At 45.8% G+C, this 23,166-nt stretch overlaps 1 protein-coding gene across 1 annotated transcript in view; it reads right to left on the reverse strand.

Annotated features, from left to right (window-relative positions):
* The window catches only part of IGF2BP3 (insulin like growth factor 2 mRNA binding protein 3), a 156,908-nt gene extending 139,186 nt beyond the window's left edge, over window positions 1–17,722 (reverse strand). The window contains exons 1-2 of the mRNA XM_033192406.1: window positions 17,133–17,722; window positions 15,681–15,741 (exon numbers count right to left, since the gene is read on the reverse strand). Of these exons, the coding sequence (XP_033048297.1) occupies window positions 15,681–15,741; window positions 17,133–17,307 (236 nt within the window). The 5' untranslated portion in view covers window positions 17,308–17,722. The remainder of the gene's footprint in view (window positions 1–15,680; window positions 15,742–17,132) is intronic.
* Window positions 17,723–23,166: the final 5,444 nt, after the last annotated feature.

The raw sequence follows: 23,166 nt of genomic DNA on the forward strand, positions 1-23,166 counted from the left end.
GTATCAGATAATCCAAGAAGTCCTTTACAGACATTATCATTTAATTCCCAATAACCCTCTGCAATAGGTTTTATTATCCTCATTTACAGATTTTAAAAAAAGGAATCTCAGAGTTTAATCAGTTTGCACAAGGTCACAGGGCTAAGCAAAGGTTCCTGCTGAGAGGCCTGTGTAGCTCCAAGCAAGATGCCACTGGCCCACCCTACCACTGTGCTGTACTGCTGTCCCCAAGTTTAGGTAGTAGTACGTGCACACAGAAGCGTCTATCACATTTTTCTCCAAAAGTTCATTACATCACTTGGGATGTCTTTAACAAAAATCATATACTAGGAGCTTTAACCAGCACCACTGATGACTGTCTCGCCACAGCTAACCTTAGAAAAATAACATGGGCCGGGCGCGGTGGCTCACGCCTGAAATCCCAGCACTTTGGGAGGCCGGGGCGGGCGGATCACGAGGTCAGGAGATCCAGACCATCCTGACTAACACGGTGAAACCCCGTCTCTACTAAAAATATAAAAAATTAGCCGGGCGTGGTGGCGGGCGCCTGTAGTCCCAGCTACCAGGGAGGCTGAGGCAGGAGAATGGCGTGAACCCAGGAGGCAGAGTTTGCAGTGAGCCGAGATCGCGCCATTGCACTCCAGCCTGGGCGACAGAGCGAGACTCCCTCTCAAAAAAAAAAAAAATAATAATAATAATATGGGCTCAGTCAACCTTATTATAAGATTCCTAGTCCTGTATCACAATTTGCCTTAATTACCCTGTCAGAGGATACCCTAAGAACAGCTGCGAATTCCATGAAATGTTTTGGGAGCATAGCCAGTCCCATGCTTATGAAGTACTGAGGAGGCAAAAAAAAAAAAAAAAAAAAAAAAAAGTTCAACGAGATCTCTGGTGAGCGTTTTCCAAAATTAACCTAGGCATCGGTTTTCCATGATATCCCAAATCAGCATTTGCTAAATGGCATGAACTAAACTACTTACCATTCTGGCTAACACGGTGAAACCCCATCACTACTAAAAAAAACAAAAACAAAAACAAAAACCTAGCCGGGCAAGGTGGCAGGCGCCTGTAGTCCCAGCTACCTGGGAGGCAGGAGAATGGCGTAAACCCGGGAGGCGGAGCTTGCAGTGAGCCGAGATCGCGCCACTGCACTACAGTCTGGGTGACAGAGCGAGACTCCGTCTTAAAAAAAAAAAAAAAAAAAAAAAAAACCACTTAGCTCCTTAAGTTAAACACATCAAGAATGAGAATAATGCAGTCACTCCATCATGCACACAGGCTGCTCTAGCTGCCCTCTTCGCTCAGACTCAATCACTATCCTGCCTCACACTCCAGCCTCTTTAATCTCAAACAGCTTGTAGTTCCCACACACACCCCAGGATGTTTCACACTTACACGACGTGGCTCCTGCTGTCCCTTCTGTCTCTTCCCTCCTGGGCGCACATGGTTATTAGCCTCTGCCTATTTCCACATCCCTCTCTGAATGTATTCCTCATTGGTAACAGGCTAAGCCTAATAATGCCCCCTCCTCATATATTTCTGGGGCATCTCACATATACCCTCCGTAAGACATTCACAACTTCTCTTTACTGCAGAGATTTTAACCCACCTTTAGGATCACTGCCACAGTGAGCAACCAATTACTATTGGAAAATAAAAAGAATGTCACCCAGGAATTTAGACAGAACAAAGTGAAAGCCACTGTACTCCATGTCTTTCTTCAGGACAAGGGTCTTAATCTTTTTTTTTTTTTTTTTTTTGAGACGGAGTCTCCCTCTGTTGCCCAGGCTGGAGTGCAGTGACACGATCTCAGTTCACGGCAAGCTCCACCTCTCGGACTGGAGCCATTCTCCTGCCTCAACCTCCTGAATAGCTGGGACTACAGGCGCCCGCCACAATGCTCGGCTAATTTTTTGTATTTTTAGTAGAGACAGGATTTCACTGTATTAGCCAGGATGGTCTAGATCTCCTGACCTCGTGATCCATCCGCCTCGGCCTCCCAAAATGCTGGGATTAGAAGTGTGAGCCACTGCGCCCGGCAGGGTCTTACTCTTCTTTCTAGCCCCTGAAACCTAGCATAGAATCAACTATGAGCACAGGCACTTAATCTATGCTTGTTAAACTAAAAATTTACATAAGGAATTAAGTCATTTCTGAAACTGAAAAAAGCAAAAATAGGTAAACTAGCACACAAGAAATATAGAAACTAAAAATTTCAACTGCACTTACCTCTTCAAAGAAAAAGCAAGAGCTTCTCCATTTTTTGCAAAACCAGCTGAAAAAAGAAAACCACATCTGGGGAGAGCTCAGTCACTTTTCAACCAGCTTTTTTTGTTGTTGTTTTTTAACCACTATTACCACAGGTTCTCTTAACTAGATTCTTTCATTATCTGCCCTGCTAGGACCAAAAGCTGAGTAGCACCTTCTTTTGGAAACTAATTCTTAATCAAATTCCACCTCAAAATGTGGACCTTCTTGAAGTTTCCTCCGCAAGAAACTACTGTTAGTTTCTGAGGTAGGATGCAAAATTTAAGGTGCTAAGTACGGGAGAGCACGAGTACTAGACATCTTAGCTATAAGGTATCAGAATTTCATCTTTACAGCTTTTTACTTAATTTTTATATACAAGGGGCACAAATGAAATGGGCAGACTTCTCAGAGTTAGCATATCCATGATAGAACAGTGTGTTCCTACAATTATATAGTCCTCCATGTTTGATGAGACAGTTCTTAATCAAACGGTCTCACTGCATACTTCATTGAAAGAAGCTCTTTGTTGTCAAAATTAAAACTAATCATGTCAACATAAGAAATTTAGTTTTGGGGCCAGGCAGAGTGGCTCATGCCCTTAATCCCAGCACTTTGGGAGGCCAAGGCGGGGAGATCATGAGGTCAAAAGATCGAGACCATCCTGGCCAACCAACATGGTGAAAAACTCCGTCTCTCCTAAAAATACAAAAATTAGCTGGGTCTAGTGGCACATGCCTGTAGTCGCAGCTACTTGGGAGGTTGAGGCAGGAGAATCCCTTGAACCCGGGAGGCAGAGGTTGCAGTGAGCCGCAAGATCACGCCACTGCACTCCAGCCCAGGGGACAAAGCAAGATTCCTCCCGAAAAAAAAAAAAAAGAAAAAAACCCGAAATTTAGTTTTAGGTTTTACAGAGCGCTTTCAAATTTAAATGTCCACATATTTTGACATAACAATTCCCAGTTTAAGAATTTATGTTAACGGCCTGGCGCGGTGGCTCAAGCCTGTAATCCCAGCACTTTGGGAGGCCGAGACGGGCGTATCACAAGGTCAGGAGATCGAGACCATCCTGGCTAATACGGTGAAACCCCGTCTCTACTAAAGAATACAAAAAACTAGCCGGCCGACGAGGTGGGCGCCTGTAGTCCCAGCTACTTGGGAGGCGGAGGCAGGAGAATGGCGTGAACCTGGGAGGCGGAGCTTGCAAGTGAGCTGAGATCCGGCCACCGCACTCCAGCCTGGGCAACAGAGCCAGACTCCGTCTCAAAAAAAAAAAAAAAAAAAGAATTTATGTTATAAAAATTCTCAACCAGGGGCTGGGCATGGTGGCTCACTCAGGTAATCCTAACACTTTGGGAGGCTAAGGCAGGAGGCTCACTTGAGGTCAGGAGTTCGAGACCAGCCTGGCCAACATGGCAAAACTCCGTCTCTACCAAAAAAATATAAAAATTAGCTGGGCGTGGTGGCACACACCTGTAATCCCAGCTGCTCAGGAGGCTGAAGTATGAGAATCCCTTGAACCCAGCAGGCGGAGGTTTCAGTGAACAGAGATCGCACCACTGCACTCCAGCCTGGGCGAGACCAAGACTCTGTCTCAAAAAAAAAAAAAAAAAAAAGTACAAACTTCTCAACCAGAAGTCTGATGGCATACACGTAAGTACACTTGAATAAAGTTACTATGGAAGGACAGCTAAATTATTGCACACCTATGCTGAACATCTGTTGGTTAAAAAAGAACTATTTGTACCTACATTGAAGATTCTTCAGGATACATTATTTAGTAAAAGCAAAAATTGTAAACAGCATGATTTCATTATTATATTCAAAGATGTTTGTGGACACGTGCATAGAGCTTCTAGAAAATATACAACCAGTGGTAAGTAAACCCTGGGAACTACTAGAGAGAGTGAGGACTGAAAAATATTTTTTACATTTTATGTATTTTGAATTAATCTGAATGTGCACATATGTAAAAATTATCAATCTGTTTAATATTTATACAGTCTGTTGTATCTATGTTGTATCTGAACAAAAAAGGTAATACATGCTCAATGTAAATTAAAAACACACCACCCACAGATTATTACTTGAGTCCACATCCCAAAAGAGAACAAAGATCTTCCATGTTTCTGTTAATCACCGTCAAATCTAATCTACATCCATCCAGCTTCCCCATCTGAATCTCAAGGAGAAAAATACAGCGGCTTCCATTGGAATGACTACTGGGTGATGTTGTATTCATCCTTTACACACATTGTCCAACAGGATCCTATGAAGTATCACTTCCATTCTAACCTCCCAAGACCTCAAATTCCTCATCTTCAAACTACATCATACATTTAGTAAGTGGAGCTGGAAATCAAGCCCAGATCTAGACCTCATATCCCACAAAACAAGCCCAGATCCAGACCTCATATCCCACATCCTCCTGGCTTTTCCCTTGGTTCAACAAGGACACATATGGCAAGCAACCAGTCTCCTCATCGCAAGGTTTCAGCACAGTTTCTCCTTCATACTCTCCTGATCCTCAGCAGTATCTGACATTCAAGACATTTTTTTCTGCAAGTCAGGGTTATACCAAACTTGGTAACAAGCTGAGACAGACAGACACCGTGGACTCCACTCCAGATACCTCTACCTCTTGCAATCTAAGTACACATCCCCAGGAACCACAATCAGCCTCCTGAGACAAAGCCGTGACATCTACCTCTCTATGCCCTCTTGTCCTAACCTCCTATCCTTAGGTCCCTCTCCAACTTCTCCGCAATCCACTTATATTATGATGAAGCTAGTAAAAAACACATTGAAACAAAAAAAAGTCTCATTTTTCTGTCTTAAAACAGGATATCCAAATGTTTTTATTCTATAATAAGCCCCAGAGAGCAGACTACCTGTATACTAGTCTTTTTCCTAAAGAAAGAAGATAAATCAACCCTTCAAAAAAGGCAAACAAGACTTCCTTACTTAGAGAAGGCAAGAAATAGGACATCTCTGCTCTGACTTGCCACTGCAAACATGATTGGGCTCCTATGTAAGCTACTTTGAGTATGTGGACAACTTAAATGGGAGAGATGAAGTCAGGCAGAGTTGTAGCACCTGGTAATGGGTTCCCGTGATTATCTGGAGGGCCTCGGGCAGGTAGATTCTCCCAGGGTTCTATGGAGAATCCTTTGGTAAAGCATCTATTGTGCTATTTCATTTTTATACGTTTTTCTTTCTTATAATATTTAAATACATCCTGGAAGTAGTACTCTATTGATCAAAAGACTTGCATAGACAGCAGGAAAGTCTCGAAAGGAGTTATTTAGAACAAGTCACCTATCTCAAAATCAACTGATCTTAACATATCACCCAATTTTTGATTAATGGTTTTGGTCACAAGACAGGATTCATAATTGGAGAAGCATGCTACTTTGCCAAGGACCACTTTTTTTTTTTTAGTGTAAAAATGAAGGAATTTAGTTCCTCCCAAAAGATTTCTTGTATTTCTTTTAGCAAAAGTTTTATGAACAAAATGGAAGGAATACTTAATTTATGCTAGTGTCCTAAAATAATCATGATAAAGGTATTTTAAACCTGGCTCATATCCATAAACGTTTTGGCCAAGAGTTTCAACCTCTGCTTGTCAAATCACGCATTTAGTCCACCATATAGAAGAATTGGACTTGGGGCTGGATGCAGAGACTCACGCGTGTAATTCCAGCACTTTGGGAGGCCAAGGCAGGCAAATCACAAGGTCAGGAGTTTGAGACCAGCCTGGCCAACATAGTGAAACCCCATCTCTACTAAAAATAAAAAAATTAGCCGGGTATGGTAGTGTGCGCCTGTAATCCCAGCTACTCAGGAGGCTGAGGCAGGAGAATCACTTGAACCTGGGAGGAGGAGGTTGCAGTGAGCTGAGATCGTACCATTGTACTTCAGCCTGGGCAACAGAGTAAGACTCTGACTCAAAAAAAAAAAAAAAAAAGAAGAACTGAACTTGGTCTACACTCTTTTGGAACCTAAGATAGGTTCAGACAATTTCCCCAATGTTATGTTAATAAGAAAGCAGAATGACTTTGTAAGAAAGTGAAGGCCAGGCACAGTGGTTCTCATCTGTAATCCCAGCACTTTGGGAGGCCGAAGTGGGAGGACTGCTTGAGCCAAGGAGTTCAAGACTAACCTGAATAACACAGCAAGACCTTGTCTCTACTAAAAATTAAAAAAAAAAAATTAGCCAAGCGAGGTGGCATGTGCCTATAGGTGCCTGTAGTCTACACCTGTGATCACTGTACTCCAGCCTGGACAACAGAGCGAGACCCTATCTCCAAAAAAACAAAAAAAAAGTGAGCTCACACTCACCAGAAATGTTAAAAAGTACAAGAGTAGATCAACTGGCCAGGCACGGTGGCTCACATCTGTAATCCCAGCACTTTGGGAGGCTGAGGTGAGCAGATTACCTGAGGTCACAAGTTTGAGACCAACCTGGCTAACATGGTGAAACCCTGTCTCTACTAAATATACAAAAAAATCAGCCAGGCGTAGTGGCGGGTGCCTGTAATCCCAGCTACTCAGGAGGCTGAGGCAGGAGAATCTAAGTCAGGAGGCAGAGGCTGCAAGTGAGCCAAGATCGCCACTGCACTCCAGCCTGGGCGACAAGAGTGAAACTCCATCTCAAAAAAAAAAGAATAGATCAATTGTCATTTGTCACAAACAAGCCTTGTCCATTGAGTCAGAGGATCTACTAAGGAGATTCTTACATCTCTAACAGATAAATACTCAGACATTTCTAAAAACAAAGAAAATGCCAGGTGCGCTGGCTCATGCCTGTAATGCCAGCACTTTGGGAGGCCAAGACAGGCAGATCACCTGAGGTCAGAGGTTCAAGACCATTCTGGCCAACATGGTAAAACCCGTCTCTACTAAAAACTATAAAAATCAACTGGGCATGGTGGCACACACCTGTAGTCCCAGCTACTCAGGAGGCTGCAGCAGGAGAATCTCTTGAACCCAGGAGGCAGAGGTTGCAGTGAGCCAAGATCACACCACTGCACTCCAGCCTGGCAACAGAGCAAGACTGTCTCAAGAAAATAAATAAATAAAAAACTAATGAACAAAAATTGAATAAATGAATTCTGAAAGAAAGGTTATATCCTAGGTTGCTCCAAAATTTGTAAATCTTTCTCCTTCTATTTACAGCAGAGCCAGAAGGCCGAAATTTACCACCACCCCCACTCACTTATTCATTCATCTACATCACTCAATGGTATTCTACACAGCTGATTACACCCTCCTTATCCACAGGCTTTCTTCATTTATCTTCTAGAAACAGTTTGCCCTGCTTGCTTTCTTCTACTCAACTGTCCTTCCTCACCCTCCTTTGCTGGTCTCTCCTTCATCCTAGAGCCATAGGCTCAGTCCCTTGACGATCGTGTCCAATTCCATGGTTTCAAATGCCACAAGCTAATGAAGTCCCCAAATGTCACTTCTATGTCCTATCTCCCCCCCGTGCTCCAAATTGATATATCTGCCTACTAACTTTCTTCACTTAAATTTCTAGTAAGTAGGCCGGGCGCGGTGGCTCAAGCCTGTAATCCCAGCACTTTGGGAGGCCGAGACGGGCGGATCACAAGGTCGGGAGATCGAGACCATCCTGGCTAATACGGTGAAACCCCGTCTCTACTAAAAATACAAAAACTAGCCGGGCGAGGTGGCGGCGCCTGTAGTCCCAGCTACTCGGGAGGCTGAGGCAGGAGAATGGCGGAAACCCGGGAGGCGGAGCTTGCAGTGAGCTGAGATCTGGCCACTGCACTCCAGTCCGGGCGACAGAGCGAGACTCCGCCTCAAAAAAAAAAAAAAAAAAAAAAAAAAATTTCTAGTAAGTATTAGAAACACCGTATCAAAACCAAAGTTTTCTACCCAAGAATCTGCTCCTCTCCCAATATTCTCCATTTTGGTAAATGGCACCATCTTCCACCCAGTTGCTCTGGCCAAAAAAAAAATCTTGTCATTCTTCACGTTTCTCATACACCTCAGCTAATCCATCAGCCAACAGCAAATCCTGTTGGCTGTTCCTTATGGCTCTACAGAGAATAACTACCACTCATTACCTCCAAAGCTAATAACATCATCTCCTGCCAGAATATTACAACAGTGCTAAATGCAATTTTCAGGTATTTTCTGTTCCAAGCATTTTGAAACCACACTACTCCACTCTTCCTTCAATTTGTGGAAGACGACATACAAAGATAGCCACCATCAATTCCTCCCTCTTGGTACATGCATGCCACTCTACCAACTAAAGATGGAGTTTATTTCCATATCTCCCCTGAATCTGAGCTGGCCTGATGACTTGCCTTAATCAATAGAATGGGACAGGCCGGGCGCGGTGGCTCAAGCCTATAATCCCAGCACTTTGGGAGGCCGAGACGGGCGGATCACGAGGTCAGGAGATCGAGACCATCCTGGCTAACACGGTGAAACCCCATCTCTACTAAAAATACAAAAACTAGCCGGGCGAGGTGGCGGTGCCTGTAGTCCCAGCTACTAGGGAGGCTGAGGCAGGAGAATGGCGTGAACCCGGGAGGCGGAGCTTGCAGTGAGCTGAGATCCGGCCACTGCACTCCAGCCGGGCGACAGAGCGAGACTCCGCCTCAAAAAAAAAAAAAAAAAAAGAATGGGACAGAAGTAATGTGCCAATTCTGAGCCCAGCCTTTAAGAAGACTAGCAGTTTCCATTTTCACTTAGGGTAAAATTAGTCAACTGTGCCAGGAAAAAAAAAACTCCAGCTTCTTCTGAACAATAAGATACCATTTGGAGAAAGGTTACAAGGACGGCCAGTTACATCAGCAAAGTCTCCCTGGTCCTTTTAGCCCAGTTTAGTAAGGGACCTGAGTGATACATGTGGATCAGAAACCACCACCTAACAGCCACAGAATGAGAAAGAATAAATTGTTCTGAGCCACTAAGTTTTGGGGTGGTTTGTTTATGCAGCAACAGATAACTGATATACCATGACCACAAGAGAATCAGCTTCCTAAACAACTAATGATAATGCAATAATGCCAGACATTCTAAAGACTTAGGCTCCTTTCAGCTTATAGTTCAATAGATTCCTCTAAGAATATTTTTTTTTTTTTTTTTTTTGTGAGACAGTCTCGCTCTGTCACTCAGGCTGGAGTGCAGTGGCGCGATCTCGGCTTACTGCAAGCTCCACCTCCCGGGTTCAAGCCATTCTCCTGCCTCAGCCGCCCGAGTAGCTGGAATTACAGGCGCCCGCCACGACGCCCGGCTAAGTTTTTTGTATTTTTAGTACAGACGGGGTTTCACCGTGTTAGCCACGATGGTCTCGATCTCCTGACCTCGTGATCCGCCCACCTCGGCCTTACAAAGTGCTGGGATTACAAGCGTGAGCCATCGCACCTGGCCCAAGAATATTTCTACAATAACTTTAAACTATTTCCTAATCAAGTTAAGTGATCTCAGGATAATTCTCTAAAATATCTATAGTTTACGTACTATGTATTCCCCTTCAGGGCAATAAAATTCACATAATGTGTCAATATTTATAACTGTGTTTATTTACCAATACTGGATACTTGCCAAACAGCAATTTCAAACCATGATAAATTACACCCTTAATTTTAATGGAACACTCAAAACTACGGATGCTTGCCACCAGCCTTCAAGCAAAATCCTGGCAGTCCAAGCCAATTTGTAACATCAGAATTATGGGGCTGAGATCTTAACTAAGAATACCAATCCTACCCCTTGGTCATTGCTACCACACTGCCACCTCCTGTCTTATGACACTGGAAGCCTGAATCAGAGGCAACAGTCGATAAAGGAAACTCAGCTAAGAATAGCACAGCTAACCATCTCGTCTTTCCGCCTCTCCTTCCTCCCAGACCAAACCAACCGCCACAGTTACTGAATGGCTAACTCACACCTTCCAAAAATTAGTTATTGCTAGAAAAGTTGCTGCCTGGATGCTGCTAAAAACAATTATAATGGAGTCACTTCAAATACATGAAGGTAGTTCGACAGCTTCACTTTAACACAAAATCCCAATCCTATAACCACACATTAACTAAACTGGTGTCGCTCATAGGAGTTTCAAAGCATGGCAAAGATCATTTCCCCCTTGCTGACTGCATGAAAGAGGTACACAGGCAAAAACAACAGAGCTACAGAAAAAAAATTTTAAGTCAAGCTCCTTACAGGAAAAACCCCAGATCTCTCTAATTCCAAAAGATATTTTTAAGCCTTAGCTGATAACCTATTTATTTTGAGCACAATGGCAAAACCTCAGAACAAAATACTATATGCCCCTTGTAGTTTATCATAATGGCATCTGGCCTGAACAGAGAATGTAACTGATCACACAAATCAAAGGGAAAGCCAGAAACAGAAGCCAAGATTCTCAATTTCCACTGGCTCCAGGCACATGTCATGTTTCCATAACATCTTCCTCAGGGTTACTGCGGACAGCTACACAGTAGATGCATCTAATTTTTTTTTTTTTTTTTTTTTTTTTGAGATGGAGTCTCGCTCTGTCACCCAGGCTGGAGTGCTGTGGCCGGATCTCAGCTCACTGCAAGCTCCGCCTCCCAGGTTCACGCCATTCTCCTGCCTCAGCCTCCCGGGTAGCTGGGACTACAGGCGCCCGCCACCACGCCCGGCTAGTTTTTTTTTTTTTTGTAGTTTTTAGTAGAGACGGGGTTTCACCGTGTTAGCCAGGATGGTCTCGATCCCCTGACCTCATGATCCGCCCGTCTCGGCCTCCCAAAGTGCTGGGATTACAGGCTTGAGCCACTGCACCCGGCCGCATCTAATTTTTTTAAAAACTCTTATTAAAACCAAAGTAAGAAATCTTTCAAACTCTCTCAATTTGTTTTGAGAAAATATGAAATCAGGAAAAAAATCTTTTCAGCTACAACCACTTAGGCAATCCCACACTGATCTTAAACTGAGCACTCCAAAGATAACTCAGTTTATAATTATTTAACCAGCCAAGAAAGCTTCCTAACATTCAGAACCTCAAGTCTCTGCATGTGAGAAACTTTCCCAAATCACAAGATTCACCTGAGCCACACACTGATAAGGAAGGAGTACCACTGCTATTCATACCTATGTTTAGATGTTCTATATTAAAAACAGCTTTTATTGTCCTAAGACTTTGAAGTCGGAGGCAGCATTGAAGGGTCATAGTGCCCTGGCTAATAGGCACGTTGCTGGTCCTGACACTAGCCTATTCTATCCTTAACACCTATTAAAATGCAACACTAGCGTTTAAATAGCCACTTTAAGTAAGATACATTTAAAACCCCAATGACTTTTATAAGTTCTACCCAATTTACATGTTAAACACAAGACTAATATGGAAATAAGTTCTTCACTTTCTTTTTTGCATTTTCCCCCGATTTTACTGTGGTAAAAACACATAAAATTTACCATCTTAATCACTTTTAAGAGTACAATTAAATGGTGTTAAATACATTTATAGTGTTGGGCAACCATTACTGTTTTTTTTTTAAGTAAACAAAAAAGAACGTTTGAGCTTAGGCACCATAGTCCGTTTTAAAAGATCTTACCCTAAGTTAGCCGGGCATGAAGGCGCGTGCCTGTAATCCCAACTACTAGCAGGGCTGAGGCAGGAGGATCACTTGAACCTGGGAGGCAGGGGTTGCAGTGAGCTGAGATCATGCCACTGCACTCCAGCCTGGGCAACAGAGTGAGACTCTGAGGGGGGAAAAAAAAATCCTACCCTAAAAGGAAGAAAAAAATAAAGGATCCTGCCTAGAAAAACATTAACTATAATATCCTATTTTTTTCCTCCTTTCTTCAAATGTATTTGTTGCTACACATAATCCTAAACAATGCCAACAGCTAAATCGTGAAGAAGTTTCATAAAAATATGCTTAGGTTCTTCATCACATAGGAAGCAGCAACAACAAAAAGGTTAGGTTCTGAAAAACTGAACATATGAAAAATTACTTCCATAATTTAAAAAAGTCAAGGAAATTGAACTAAAACCACCATCCTCTCAGTTCCCCAGTGTCAGCAATTTTCCTCTTCCCTCTCCCATGCCCAACAGCCCACAACATAACAAAAAAGGACATCAGTGCTATTTACATAATCACATAGGGGCACAAACAAGGCCCCACAGGATACCAGCAGCTCTTCCAACCAAACTCAGCTACAACATTTCCAAGTACCAACTATTTTCCATATCCACCCTTACCTCCAAGGTGGAGGGAAAAAAGTTGAGCCTATACTTCGGAGCCAAAGTCTTCATGTTCTATAGCTTTTACATTTAGAATAGAAAGTGCAACACTATCACAGATATCCAGTGCAATCTTCTCTTTCGTCCAGATGCAGGAGACTTCAATGTCTGTAAAGTAACTGCTATAATCTTCCCCAACTGAGGGGTATCTGAATGCAGAAAAGCCACATTCCTTCCACATTCCCTTGAGACCTCAGTAATTGGGAGCTAAGCTTGGTCTGAACCAAATTCAACCTTACTCCTTCCTGAAAGGGTCCCCCCGCCAAGCTCCACTGGAAGTCAAAGCTAGATCAGCCTGCCAAGCCTCCAATCACCTCCTGGGCCTGCTCCCCTATTTAGTCAGCGCAAGCCCATTCATCCATCTCAGCGTGCATTCTCCAGCACCAGGTTCCTGACATGCCTTGTATATCAAGTATAAAGGTCACTGGTGCACATGTGGGTGTGCCTGCCTCAGATGCCCACATGATGATGGGATGGAACGAAATGACTGCTAAGCAGAAAGAACTCCACCCTCAAGTCTAGCAGGCTTGGCAAGGATTGGTTTGTGGCATTCAACTATCAAAGCAACCCCCATCAGTTAGTACAACCACTTGACCTTCCCTTAGGTGCTGGGCATGTTGTCACCCTGATGCCTTCTCTGCCTGCTTCCAGAGCCTATGAAAATGGTGGAATAGTCCAGATATGAGAAACTGCATCACAGCTCCAAGGGTCAGTTAAAATAATTGTAACATAGATTTCCAGGGGCAGAGAAAAAAAGTTGTTTTTTTTTTGAGGTGGAGTTTCACTCTTGCTCAGGCTGGAGTGAAGTGGCATGATGGCTCACTGCAACCTCCACCTCCCCGGTTCAAGCAATTCTCCTGCCTCAGCCTCCCGAGTAGCTGGGTGGGATTATAGGCACCCCCTACCACGTCCGGCTAATTTTTTTATTTTTAGTAGAGATGGGATTTCACCATGTTGACCAGGTTGGTCTCGAACTCCTGACCTCAGGCAATCCACCCACCTCGGCCTCCCAAAGTGCTGGGATTACAGGCATGAGCCACGGCGCCCGGCCAAAAGCTCTACTTTTAAGACATTTCAACACTAGCAAGGAACATGACGGCTCTATCAGTAAAAGAAATCTCCAGTGTTCTCATCCCTGTTTACTTCGTTAGTAAGATAGTACTGTATCACTTAAAATCCTGAGCATTTTAATGCTAGTGAAAAATTAACTTAAAAATTTATTCTACATTATTAATAAACTGAAGATACATTGATAAATACTTGCTGTCACTGGCAACACCTTACCTTATGTGCTTTCCTAAAGAGGAACTCCTGTTTATTATAAAGTAACAAGTAACTAAGTATATATATGCTTTTGGACTAAGCAAAAGCCTTTAGGAATAAAACAGGCAGTTATTACCAGGTAATGTTTTTAAATTAATCCCCTACACCTGGGGAGAAATTCCCATCAGTTAGCAAAAGAAAAGCAGCAGGGGAAGGCATAGTCATCGGTATTTACATGTAGCTTAATGAATTGTAAAAATCCAAAACATTTAATTTTTAAATTTAGAAACTCCCAAAAGTTAAAATGCCAGTACTTGAGGCACAACCATTTGCTTATTTATTCAACATTTTAACAAAATTAAGACACACTGACCAAACATAATAACAACTAGAATTCGCAAAATGTGCTTATGTTTTTTCCCTAACTAATTCAGGCCATGGCTTTAAGCTTCTTTTTAGGGGAATAAAACTTCTCCCTCGATTTTCAATTCTTGTTAAACCAAGCTCAATTTATATGAAAGTAATGTGACCCCTACCAAACTTCGCAATTAGAACAATCTATCCGGTCACTCAAATCCCTTTCAATTATCTTAATGAAATTTAAGCATGAGAACAAGAAAAATCCAAACCAACTCATCCTTAAAAACAAGATTTGTGAAAATGCTTTGCCTGGGAAGAGAGCTGGAATCTACACAGGCATATAGATGACATGTTTTGTAGCCATCTATTTCTGCACAGCACCAGTGAAATGCATAGCAAACTCTCCTGCTCTCCAGCACACACACTCTCACCAATATCTAACCAGATACACGCAGTCCTGATTTAAATTAACTTTCCGCTTATTGTTTGGCTCAGGTTGGGAGTTGGGGGGATGGGAGAGGGGCAGGCAGAAACCCTAACCCCATCTTGCAAAACCCAGAAAGGCTTAGAGGCCCACCCCGGTGCGACTGGGAGGCAGCAGTGCCTTTCCAACTGGAGTTAGAGCCGGAACCTATGGTGTGAGTTGGCTGAAGGTTTTAAAAAATAAAACAAAAAAATAGAGCAGGAATCTGGCCGGCTCTAGCGAAAGGAAAGGAGTCTCCACTGCTCCAAAGGGCTTCATAAGAAAAAGAAAAAGGGAAAGAGCCATGTCTCCAAAATGCTTCAGAGGCTAAAACAATCTGCAAACATTCTGTAAAGGGACATACTACACACATGATCTCGGAGACGAGAAATCCCCCTCCTTAAGTAGCACAAAATCTTTCTGTCTTCATCTTTTGGTGGTTGTAAGCAAAAATGCACCCAGGAGGAGTGGGGTGGAAAGCGGGAAGACAAAGGTGCTGACTGCAAGAACCTGTAGAACTTTGGAGTGACTCAAAGGCACTTCGGGGCCGGAGAGGCCCCGGCGTTTACGCACGCGTTCCAATACCCCGGGCGAGTTCACAGGGCAGAGGCAAATTCCCCTCCAGTCGGCCGCGCCCACGGCCTCCCAAACCCGGACAGAAAGGCGCGCCCTCCGCGTGTCCGCAGCTGCTTTCGCCTCTCTTGCTCCTGGAGGGGTAGGGGAATCATCCGCTGCTTCCCAAGTCCTGCAGACTACCCCCCGAAACTGCTTGTTGCGACCCATTTCCCGTAGGAGCAATTTGACCCGCTCTGACCGAGGACATTCAGCTGTGAGCTTCCGAGAGATTTTGTAACCAATAACCATAATCCCGCGGCAGAGGCCACAGACAAGCTTTCAATTCCTATCCAGCATCATCAACACACACACACCCCCTCCACAAACTTAAAAGCAAGGGGAAAAGACCAGAACACGCCACACGGCAGCCGGGTAAGCACCAAAGGACAAGAAGTTCTCAGCTGAGTCTCTCCACCCAATAACAGAGTGAGAACAGAATCGGGGGAAACAGAAGCAGCAGCTCACCTTTGCCTTTTTGGGACCGAGTGCTCAACTTCTATGGGTTTCCCGTGCAGTTCTATTTTACCTGCGGACACACAAGAAGTGAGAGACGGTCGGCCGAGTTCAGCGGCTCTCCCTGCCCGAAAGACCCGTACAGCCCAACTGGCGACACAAATGGCCTCCTGAGGCCCCCGAAGGGTCCCCAAGACCCGGACGCGGCTCCGGACAGAGGGAGAAGCCGACCCCCTCGGGCGGCGTGGGCATTTAACTCGCAGATGGTTGAGGAGCAGGGTCCGCTGACGGGCCCACTACTTGGGTATCAGTCCAGTTCCCAAGCCTCCCCCACCCACCCCTGGGGGCCACCAACACGAAGCCCGCAAGAGGGACACGACCCATCCTCTCACCGCCCTGGACACGCTCCACAGGACAGACTCGGGGCAGGGGGCTCCCCTGGCTTCCTTCAGGAGGGGGTGCCCTGGCCCTGCCCTCTGCTTCAGCCCAGACCTGCCGGGAACACTCAGCAGTGGGCTTGGGGAGGACAGGGAGTGGCGGGAAAGGGTCGGGGACGGCAGGGGAGACCCAGAACGGGAGAACTGGCAGAGGCGCAGCTCGGCTCAGGCTGAACCAAGAGCGAAGGACTGCGAGGCGCCCGCACCACGTCTGAGTTGATTAAAAGGGAAGCCGAAAAGCACGGGGCTCCCATGGGGACCCCAGCGCAGCCTTCTCCCGGGCGTCCCGCCCCGCCCGGCACCGTCCCTCGCCCTGGCGGAGCCCTACCCGGAGGCCGCAGCCCCGCGCCAGGGCCTGGAGAGCGGCGGGCGGCCCGGTGCGTGGCGGCGACTCCCTTCCAGACGACCAGCCGCCCCCGCCCACCTGCCCCTATCGCTCGTCGGACCGGGGGAGGTGGAACGGGGAAACCGGGCACACTCTCTCCTCCCGCAGGGTGGGGAGGAAGCGCGGGGCCGCCTGTGCGAGGCACCAGCCCCGCGGTCTCACTCGGCAGCAAGGTCGAGGCCACTTTCCGTTCTCCACGGCCGGGGTTTCGGGGCGCAGCACAGACAGCGCCGTAAATAACGACCGAGGAAAGCAGGAAGGAATGAGACACAGGCGGGCATTCTAGCTCGGCCCCCGAGGCCCAGCGTGCCGGGGCCTGGAGCACGCGCCTGGGCCCAGGCGGGGCGCAGGGGAAGCGCGCCTCCCCCAGCCCCGCGCACCCCTTAACCAGCGCCGGGGCTTTCTTGACAGCGCGTCCGCCCTCACCCAACAAACCCCGGCCGAGGAAGCAGAGCCGCGGGCCGGAGTGGGAGCCGAAGCTGAGGAGAGCCCCGGCCCCCACGCGCGTGGGTGTGGGCGCTGAGGCCTCACCCCCGCTCCCCCAGCGCGCCGGGCCTGGGGCCCGCGGAGCCACCCCGGTGGGTCTGGGCGGGCGGTGCAGGGCTGGGGCGAGAGCCCGGGTGGGGCCAGGCCCGGGCCCACCTGAAAGCGCCTCGATGGCCTTGAGGGCCCAGCTCTCGTCCGGGCAGTCCACGAACGCGTAGCCAGTCTTCACCAGGAAGGGTCCCGACACCGGGATCTTGGCGTCCTTGAAGATACTTTCTAGGTCCGAGGGGGCGGCGTTGTCGCTGAGGTTTCCGATATACAGTTTGTTCATTGTGAAGAGTGGTTGTTTAAAAAAAAATTAACGAGAAAAACGAAAAATTAAAACCACCCACGGTGATGGATGGATCCAGCTGGTTTTGTTCCCCTCGTCTTCTCGCCTTTAAAATACACAAACACAGTAAGAACCAAGCACAAGAATGAGGAGCGAAAAATCAGATCCGAGGCTTGTTTTTCCTTGTCTAGATATGTTTTAAAAGAGAAAGAAAAGAAAAAGCCTAGCTACAACCCAAACGCATCCACCAGTCTTCCTAAGTCTGAGAAGGAGGCGGGATTAGCAAGAGAAAGGAGGAGGAGGAGGGGAAAAAACTACTTTTTGTCTCTTCCTCCCCAACCCCTTTGGCTTCGGCCAGCGGACTGTGAAAATATCACACTACGTGAGGCAGGCGCCGCCTCCCCATAAAAAACCCAGAAGGGTGACTGGCAGGAGGGAGGGGAGAGGAGGAGGAGGGATGAAGGCGCAGGAGGCGGAAAAAATCCGCTCCGAGTGTCCGGCTTTTTGAATGAGCCACGTGTTCAAACTACAAATCAACGTCTCACGTGAGGAATCCCAGAGCCTCAATTAGAGTGGGTTTCGGAGAAAAAAAAAAAGCGAGCGAGAGGAAGAGGGGGAGGGGAAACGAGATTGGGAGAGGGACCCTGAGAAGGGGGAGGAGGAAGAGGGAAAATGCTAAAGGAACCGCAGCCGGCACCGAGGGGAGCGCGGCGCGGGGCGCTGACGGTCACAACTCGAGTTTGGAAAGGGTTATCTGGTCTGGGCGGATCCTGGGAGGGAGGGCTGGGATATTGATTTTTTTTTTTTTAATGAGGAAATGGGTAGAGGTACTAACAGGCAATTCCTCAGCTCTAGTTACCGTAGTTTTAATCATTCGATTTTTCAGAATAGGTTATTAACAACAAAACCAGAGTCACAATCCCGAACTCGCCTGGTGGCTTTAATGGCATTAGAAGTGTAACCCCGGCAAAGCCGCAGGCACGTTTCTAAGGCTGGCAGGGACGGAAACGCTGCGAGGAGGGGTGGGGGACTGGGTGAAGGGGGCAGGGGCTAGTGGCAAGACGGGCGGGCGACGCACCCCACCCTGTGCGCCATTCTCGGGCCCCGGGCACCCCGCGAGTGGGGGTGGCCCGGGCCCGGGGCGGTGGGGGATGGGAGCCCGCAGCGTCCTGGGCGGGTGTCTGGGCGACACCTCCTCCGCCTCCGCCTGCGCTCGCGGTGGCTCTCGGCTTCGCGTTTGCCATTGGTTGCGCGATTCAGAAAAGGCTCCAGGATAAATGAGGCCGGGGGCGGGCTTGGCCACTGGTGGGGGAGGGGAGTGCAGGGGCGGAGGTTTCTAGCTAGGGGCTGGGGTCGTCGGGGACCTGGGCCGCTGGAGGAGAGAAGTCAAAGTGGGAGAAGTCGGTACTTAAAGGGAAATCCTCTCTTCCTGTAGTTTTTAAAGGGGGAGGAGTGGAGCAGGCTGGTACTTTTATTTAAGTAATTTTAGTTGGAGAACTTGAGACTTAAAACTGGAAGACCGTCCTGCGTTACCCCTAGGTGGTATTCGTATTTGAAAAACTGTTCGAGCCTCTTTCTGCCTCTTTTCTGCCTACATTTGGCCATGAGAGCCATACATAATTTTCTCTATATGTAATGAGTACAATGGTGGTTGTTGGGGGAGGATTTGGGCCCGGTGGAGCCTTTGTGGGCCAACAAAATGTAAACTGGAGACTAGCAATACGGAAACGAAGGCGGTGCTGGGGTTCTAGTGGAAATCTCCAAGTGTCGTTTAATGGTTGTGTACTCCACTCAAAGGTTTCATTTGCACTAGATAGTTGTGTTTTTAACAGGTATATTTTTAACACGTATTCTATGGAAAAGATATAAAATGCTAATTCTTTAAGTGAAATAAATTCTATATAACATGAAAATATAGACAAGAATCTTGAATGACTTGGTACTCTTACTGGTAGAAAAAAGGTATCCTAAATAGAGGAAATATTGTGATTTACGCTGGAAACATCTTCGATAATTGATAAAAGCTTCTCTGTCAAAACCGTTGTTAGCATTTTAAAATGTGTATTTTTCATTTAAAAGATGAATGGTAGATTTAAACATGGGAATTACTGCATGATATAAAGAGTATTTACATTTTGTCTTTTAAAGGGAACTTACTTTGTAATTTTGTGTTAAGGAACCGGAAGGTGTCAGATCATCCATTTTAAATGCAACTGTTCTTTCTTACAGGTTTTTCTTTCCTGCCAAGCGAATCCAACATTTTAAACGTAAACACACTTTCACAATATTTGACTCACGTTTAATGAAATGTTGTTACTTTATAAAATAGGGGGACAGATGTGTTTTTGTGTTACAATATTTGGAACTGAATTAAGAGCTCAGCCTTGAAAGAACGTTTTGGTAAAATTTCTCTTTAAGTTTATGGTTAGGTTTAACTTTTGTAAAGCTAATTTTTTTTTTAAAAAGAGAACTTTAGTTTTAAAAAAGAAAAGATGTATTCTTTCTTTTGGCTTCTGTGGTATGCAAAATGTAAATATCAAAAATTATGGATTTATTTTAAATGTACCTGTTGTAGAAAAGCCATTTGGAGACATGTTCTTCATTCATTCATTTGGTAATATTTGCACTTCTCAGTATCACTGTAAATTTGACAACCTGTTGATCATTTAACTTTTAGTAATTTTTCATAAAAACAAATTGTGTGTGTTCAGTTTGCTTCCAAAATCAATTGAACCATGGCTTCTGGGTTGACTGTATTTGCTCTTACTAAAACTGAGACCTAAGGAAATATCTACTTCTAAAGCATGGAATAAATTGTTTATTTTCCATAAATACTAGTCCATGCTTGTCTGGCACTATCAAACAAATCTTAACAGCTGGAATTTAAAACAAGTGTATGTTTTGATGAAATATGTTCCTGGGACTCCTGTTAACCTAATCTGTGTATTATTGTAACAAACTGGATAGTCCATCTAGGACCTTAAAAACATACATGAGTAATATAAGCTCAGACATCAAAGAGAGGTAGATGCAGTCCACTCCACTTCCAGTCTCCAATCATGTAAGGGCTGAGTCAAAAGATCTTAGGTAGTTTTCTTGCACTAGCACTTCAAGTACAAAGATACCTTTGGTGAATTTTCAAGAATGAATATAAAATCAATTTAACTTCCAGGTCTTTTTTAATGAATCACACAAATTAACTGGTTATAGGCTACTTCAGCTTCTTCCTGAAGCAGTTGTAGCTCCTAATTAATGTGAACTCCACGAAGAAAGAACTCCCACCTTGTGTGTGCTCTAGGATGCGGCTGAGTCTTTCCAGTTGCAGACTGTTTACTCTTTGGACAGCTGCATCTCCTCCTTATCTGCTGAACTGAGGACTGTACAAATGTTTCTTTTGGGTCAGCATAATATTAAAGCATAGCTATGTTTAGAAGGCCAGTTACCGTTGCTGTACCCACACGTCAGGGGCAAAGGCTGAGTGGGCAGATGGGGGGAAGGGGCTGACACCCCTCCTCACGCTCGACTTGGTACCAGTCTGGAGTCTCAAGCCGAATCCCCTCACGCGGGTGGGCACACAATGCCTGGCGTGTCGCTTGGGCCTCCTCGGAGGTGCTTTAACAGGCTCTTGCGCTTTTGAACGGCCCTCCTGGACTCTGATCTGTTTAAACCAGGGGCGTAGTAAATGGTAACCTGGAGCTGCCCTCTCCTTGGAAGCTGCCTGCATATATCTTATTGTTTAAAATAAATAAAAATGGTGCCCCGGGAGAGAAGATGGGGTTGTTTCCTTTTTCCTCTGGCTCTGCCCTGAGAAAGAGGGCGGGATCCTCACAGCTCAACACTGGGGAGGGTCTTTCGTCGGCAGCCGGCTCGCCTCGGAGGGCCTGGACCACTGGACCGCCCTTTCCCGGGGCCCTACCGCGGGACCGCGGGCTTCTGAGTCCTCCTGGGGCTGCGTCCATTTGTGCGGAGCCGTGTGGCCGGGGCCCTCGCCGCGCCACCCCACCTGAGTCCGCCCGCCAGCGCGGGGACGCACCGGGCAGCGTGGGTTTGCCGATTCTCCCGCACCTCCGGTCTCAGTTGCGTGTGTGCGCGAGGGATTCCGTGGGGCTAAGGGATGCTTGGTACCCACTGGGGAGAATCCCTCGCCGAACCCTGCGGGTATGCCCGGGGTGGGGCGGGCCGCGAGACTGGCGCGCAAAAGCGGGTACAAGGCGGGGCTCCCGCGCTCCCCGGGGCCGGCTTGCCGAGTCCAAGTTGAGCAACCGGCGTCGAGAGAGACACCGCCCCTGCTGCGGGCGGGGGCCTCTCCTCGCTCCCGATTGGCTGACGGGGGGAGCCTATCGCCGTGGGCCGCCTCCGCCAGAGCGGTTTGCTGGTTTCCATTCATTGGCCCCGGAGCCGCCCCTGGATTTCCATCTTTTGTGGCGCGAAAATAACCCTTTGCTCCCTCGTTGGTTTTGTTGAGGTTGAGAGGTGGGATTGTGTTCCCCTCTGCTCGCTCTCGTTTTTCCTGCCCTTTAACTGCTCGCCCCCAGCCCCAACCCCCAAGGAGGAAAGAGGGAGGTAACGCTGAGGAAGGGTGGAAAGCAGTTCTGCGTCCGTGGGTGGAGCCCGCCCCTTGGCTGACCGCATGGTGCCCGCACGGTCCCCTCCCTTCCCCCAACGTCCAGCGCCCGGAGGTTCTGGATTTGCGCCATGCTCAGCAGCTGGAGTCACATCTTCGTTTCCCTGCCCATTTCCAACATCTTAGAGTTTATACGTCCTTTTTTACTTAAAACAACTACAACCAAATATGTTCTCAGGTACCTGAACTTTTCTGGGCTTCTAGAGTAATCTACTCGCCCTGCCCCCTCGCTTCCTAAACCCCTTTGTGGTCCACAGGGTTGTTTTAAGCAAAATCAAACAACCCCTCCAAAAAAAGCAAACGAAAAATTCCGGGTAAAATCAACTATGCTGAGACCACGTTTTCGTTGAAGCTGCCCTAAGACCAATGAAGCTGAGACCGACCTTCAAGGATTAACGATTTCTGTAGCTGAAATGTTCCAATTTTACTGACGTTTGGTGGAGACGGTGAGAAAAAATAAATATGAATTTGACTTGGAAAAGCACAAAACAAACGAAATAATCATATTTAATTTGATTAACTGAAAAGGCAAACAGCTACAATGGTGTATACTAGGTACTGGTGTCTTTGGTGAGTTTATAATTATATACATAAATTGCTGTTGGTTTCATCAAAAATACAGATCAGAACTCTGGCTATGACAAAAAAAGAAGGAAGTATAAATTTGTTTGGTATATCTAATTTCATAACAGACTTTACTAACCTTTAATTATCTGGAGAAAAGGAAATGTACCAGTTAAGAATATAAATTAATTTGTTTGCAGATAATTGTTCATTTTTTGTCTTGACAAAATACTCGATTTGGTTAAAAACGGTAAAATGATAATTCTTCAGTAAATACTTAAAACTTTGAGAGGATTGGTTTAAATCAGAGAGTTCAAAGATTTTCTGTGTTGTTTACTCTTAGTGATGTTACATCCTGTTATGTTACATCTTCCTCTAAGTGCTTTTGAAAAAATTATTGGTTCTGTTAGTCTCTAAAAACTAAAGTAACATAAATTGCCATGTACCAAAATTTTAAAACAAATTTTAACAACTGAATTGGTTAGTAAAGAAAAACTACTTTAAAATAGAAGTAATCATTAAACATATTTTATTTACATTTATATAATTCAACTACATTTCACTAATGTGGTTGATAGTATTTTTGAACTTGTCATGTAAAATTATTCATCAGAAACATTAGAATAACTTAGAAATGGTTTGAGTTGAATAAATTAATTAAAACTTAAGGA

This window comes from Trachypithecus francoisi, unplaced genomic scaffold (assembly GCF_009764315.1).
Source record: "Trachypithecus francoisi isolate TF-2019V2 unplaced genomic scaffold, Tfra_2.0 Lachesis_group4, whole genome shotgun sequence".
NCBI lineage: Eukaryota > Metazoa > Chordata > Mammalia > Primates > Cercopithecidae > Trachypithecus > Trachypithecus francoisi.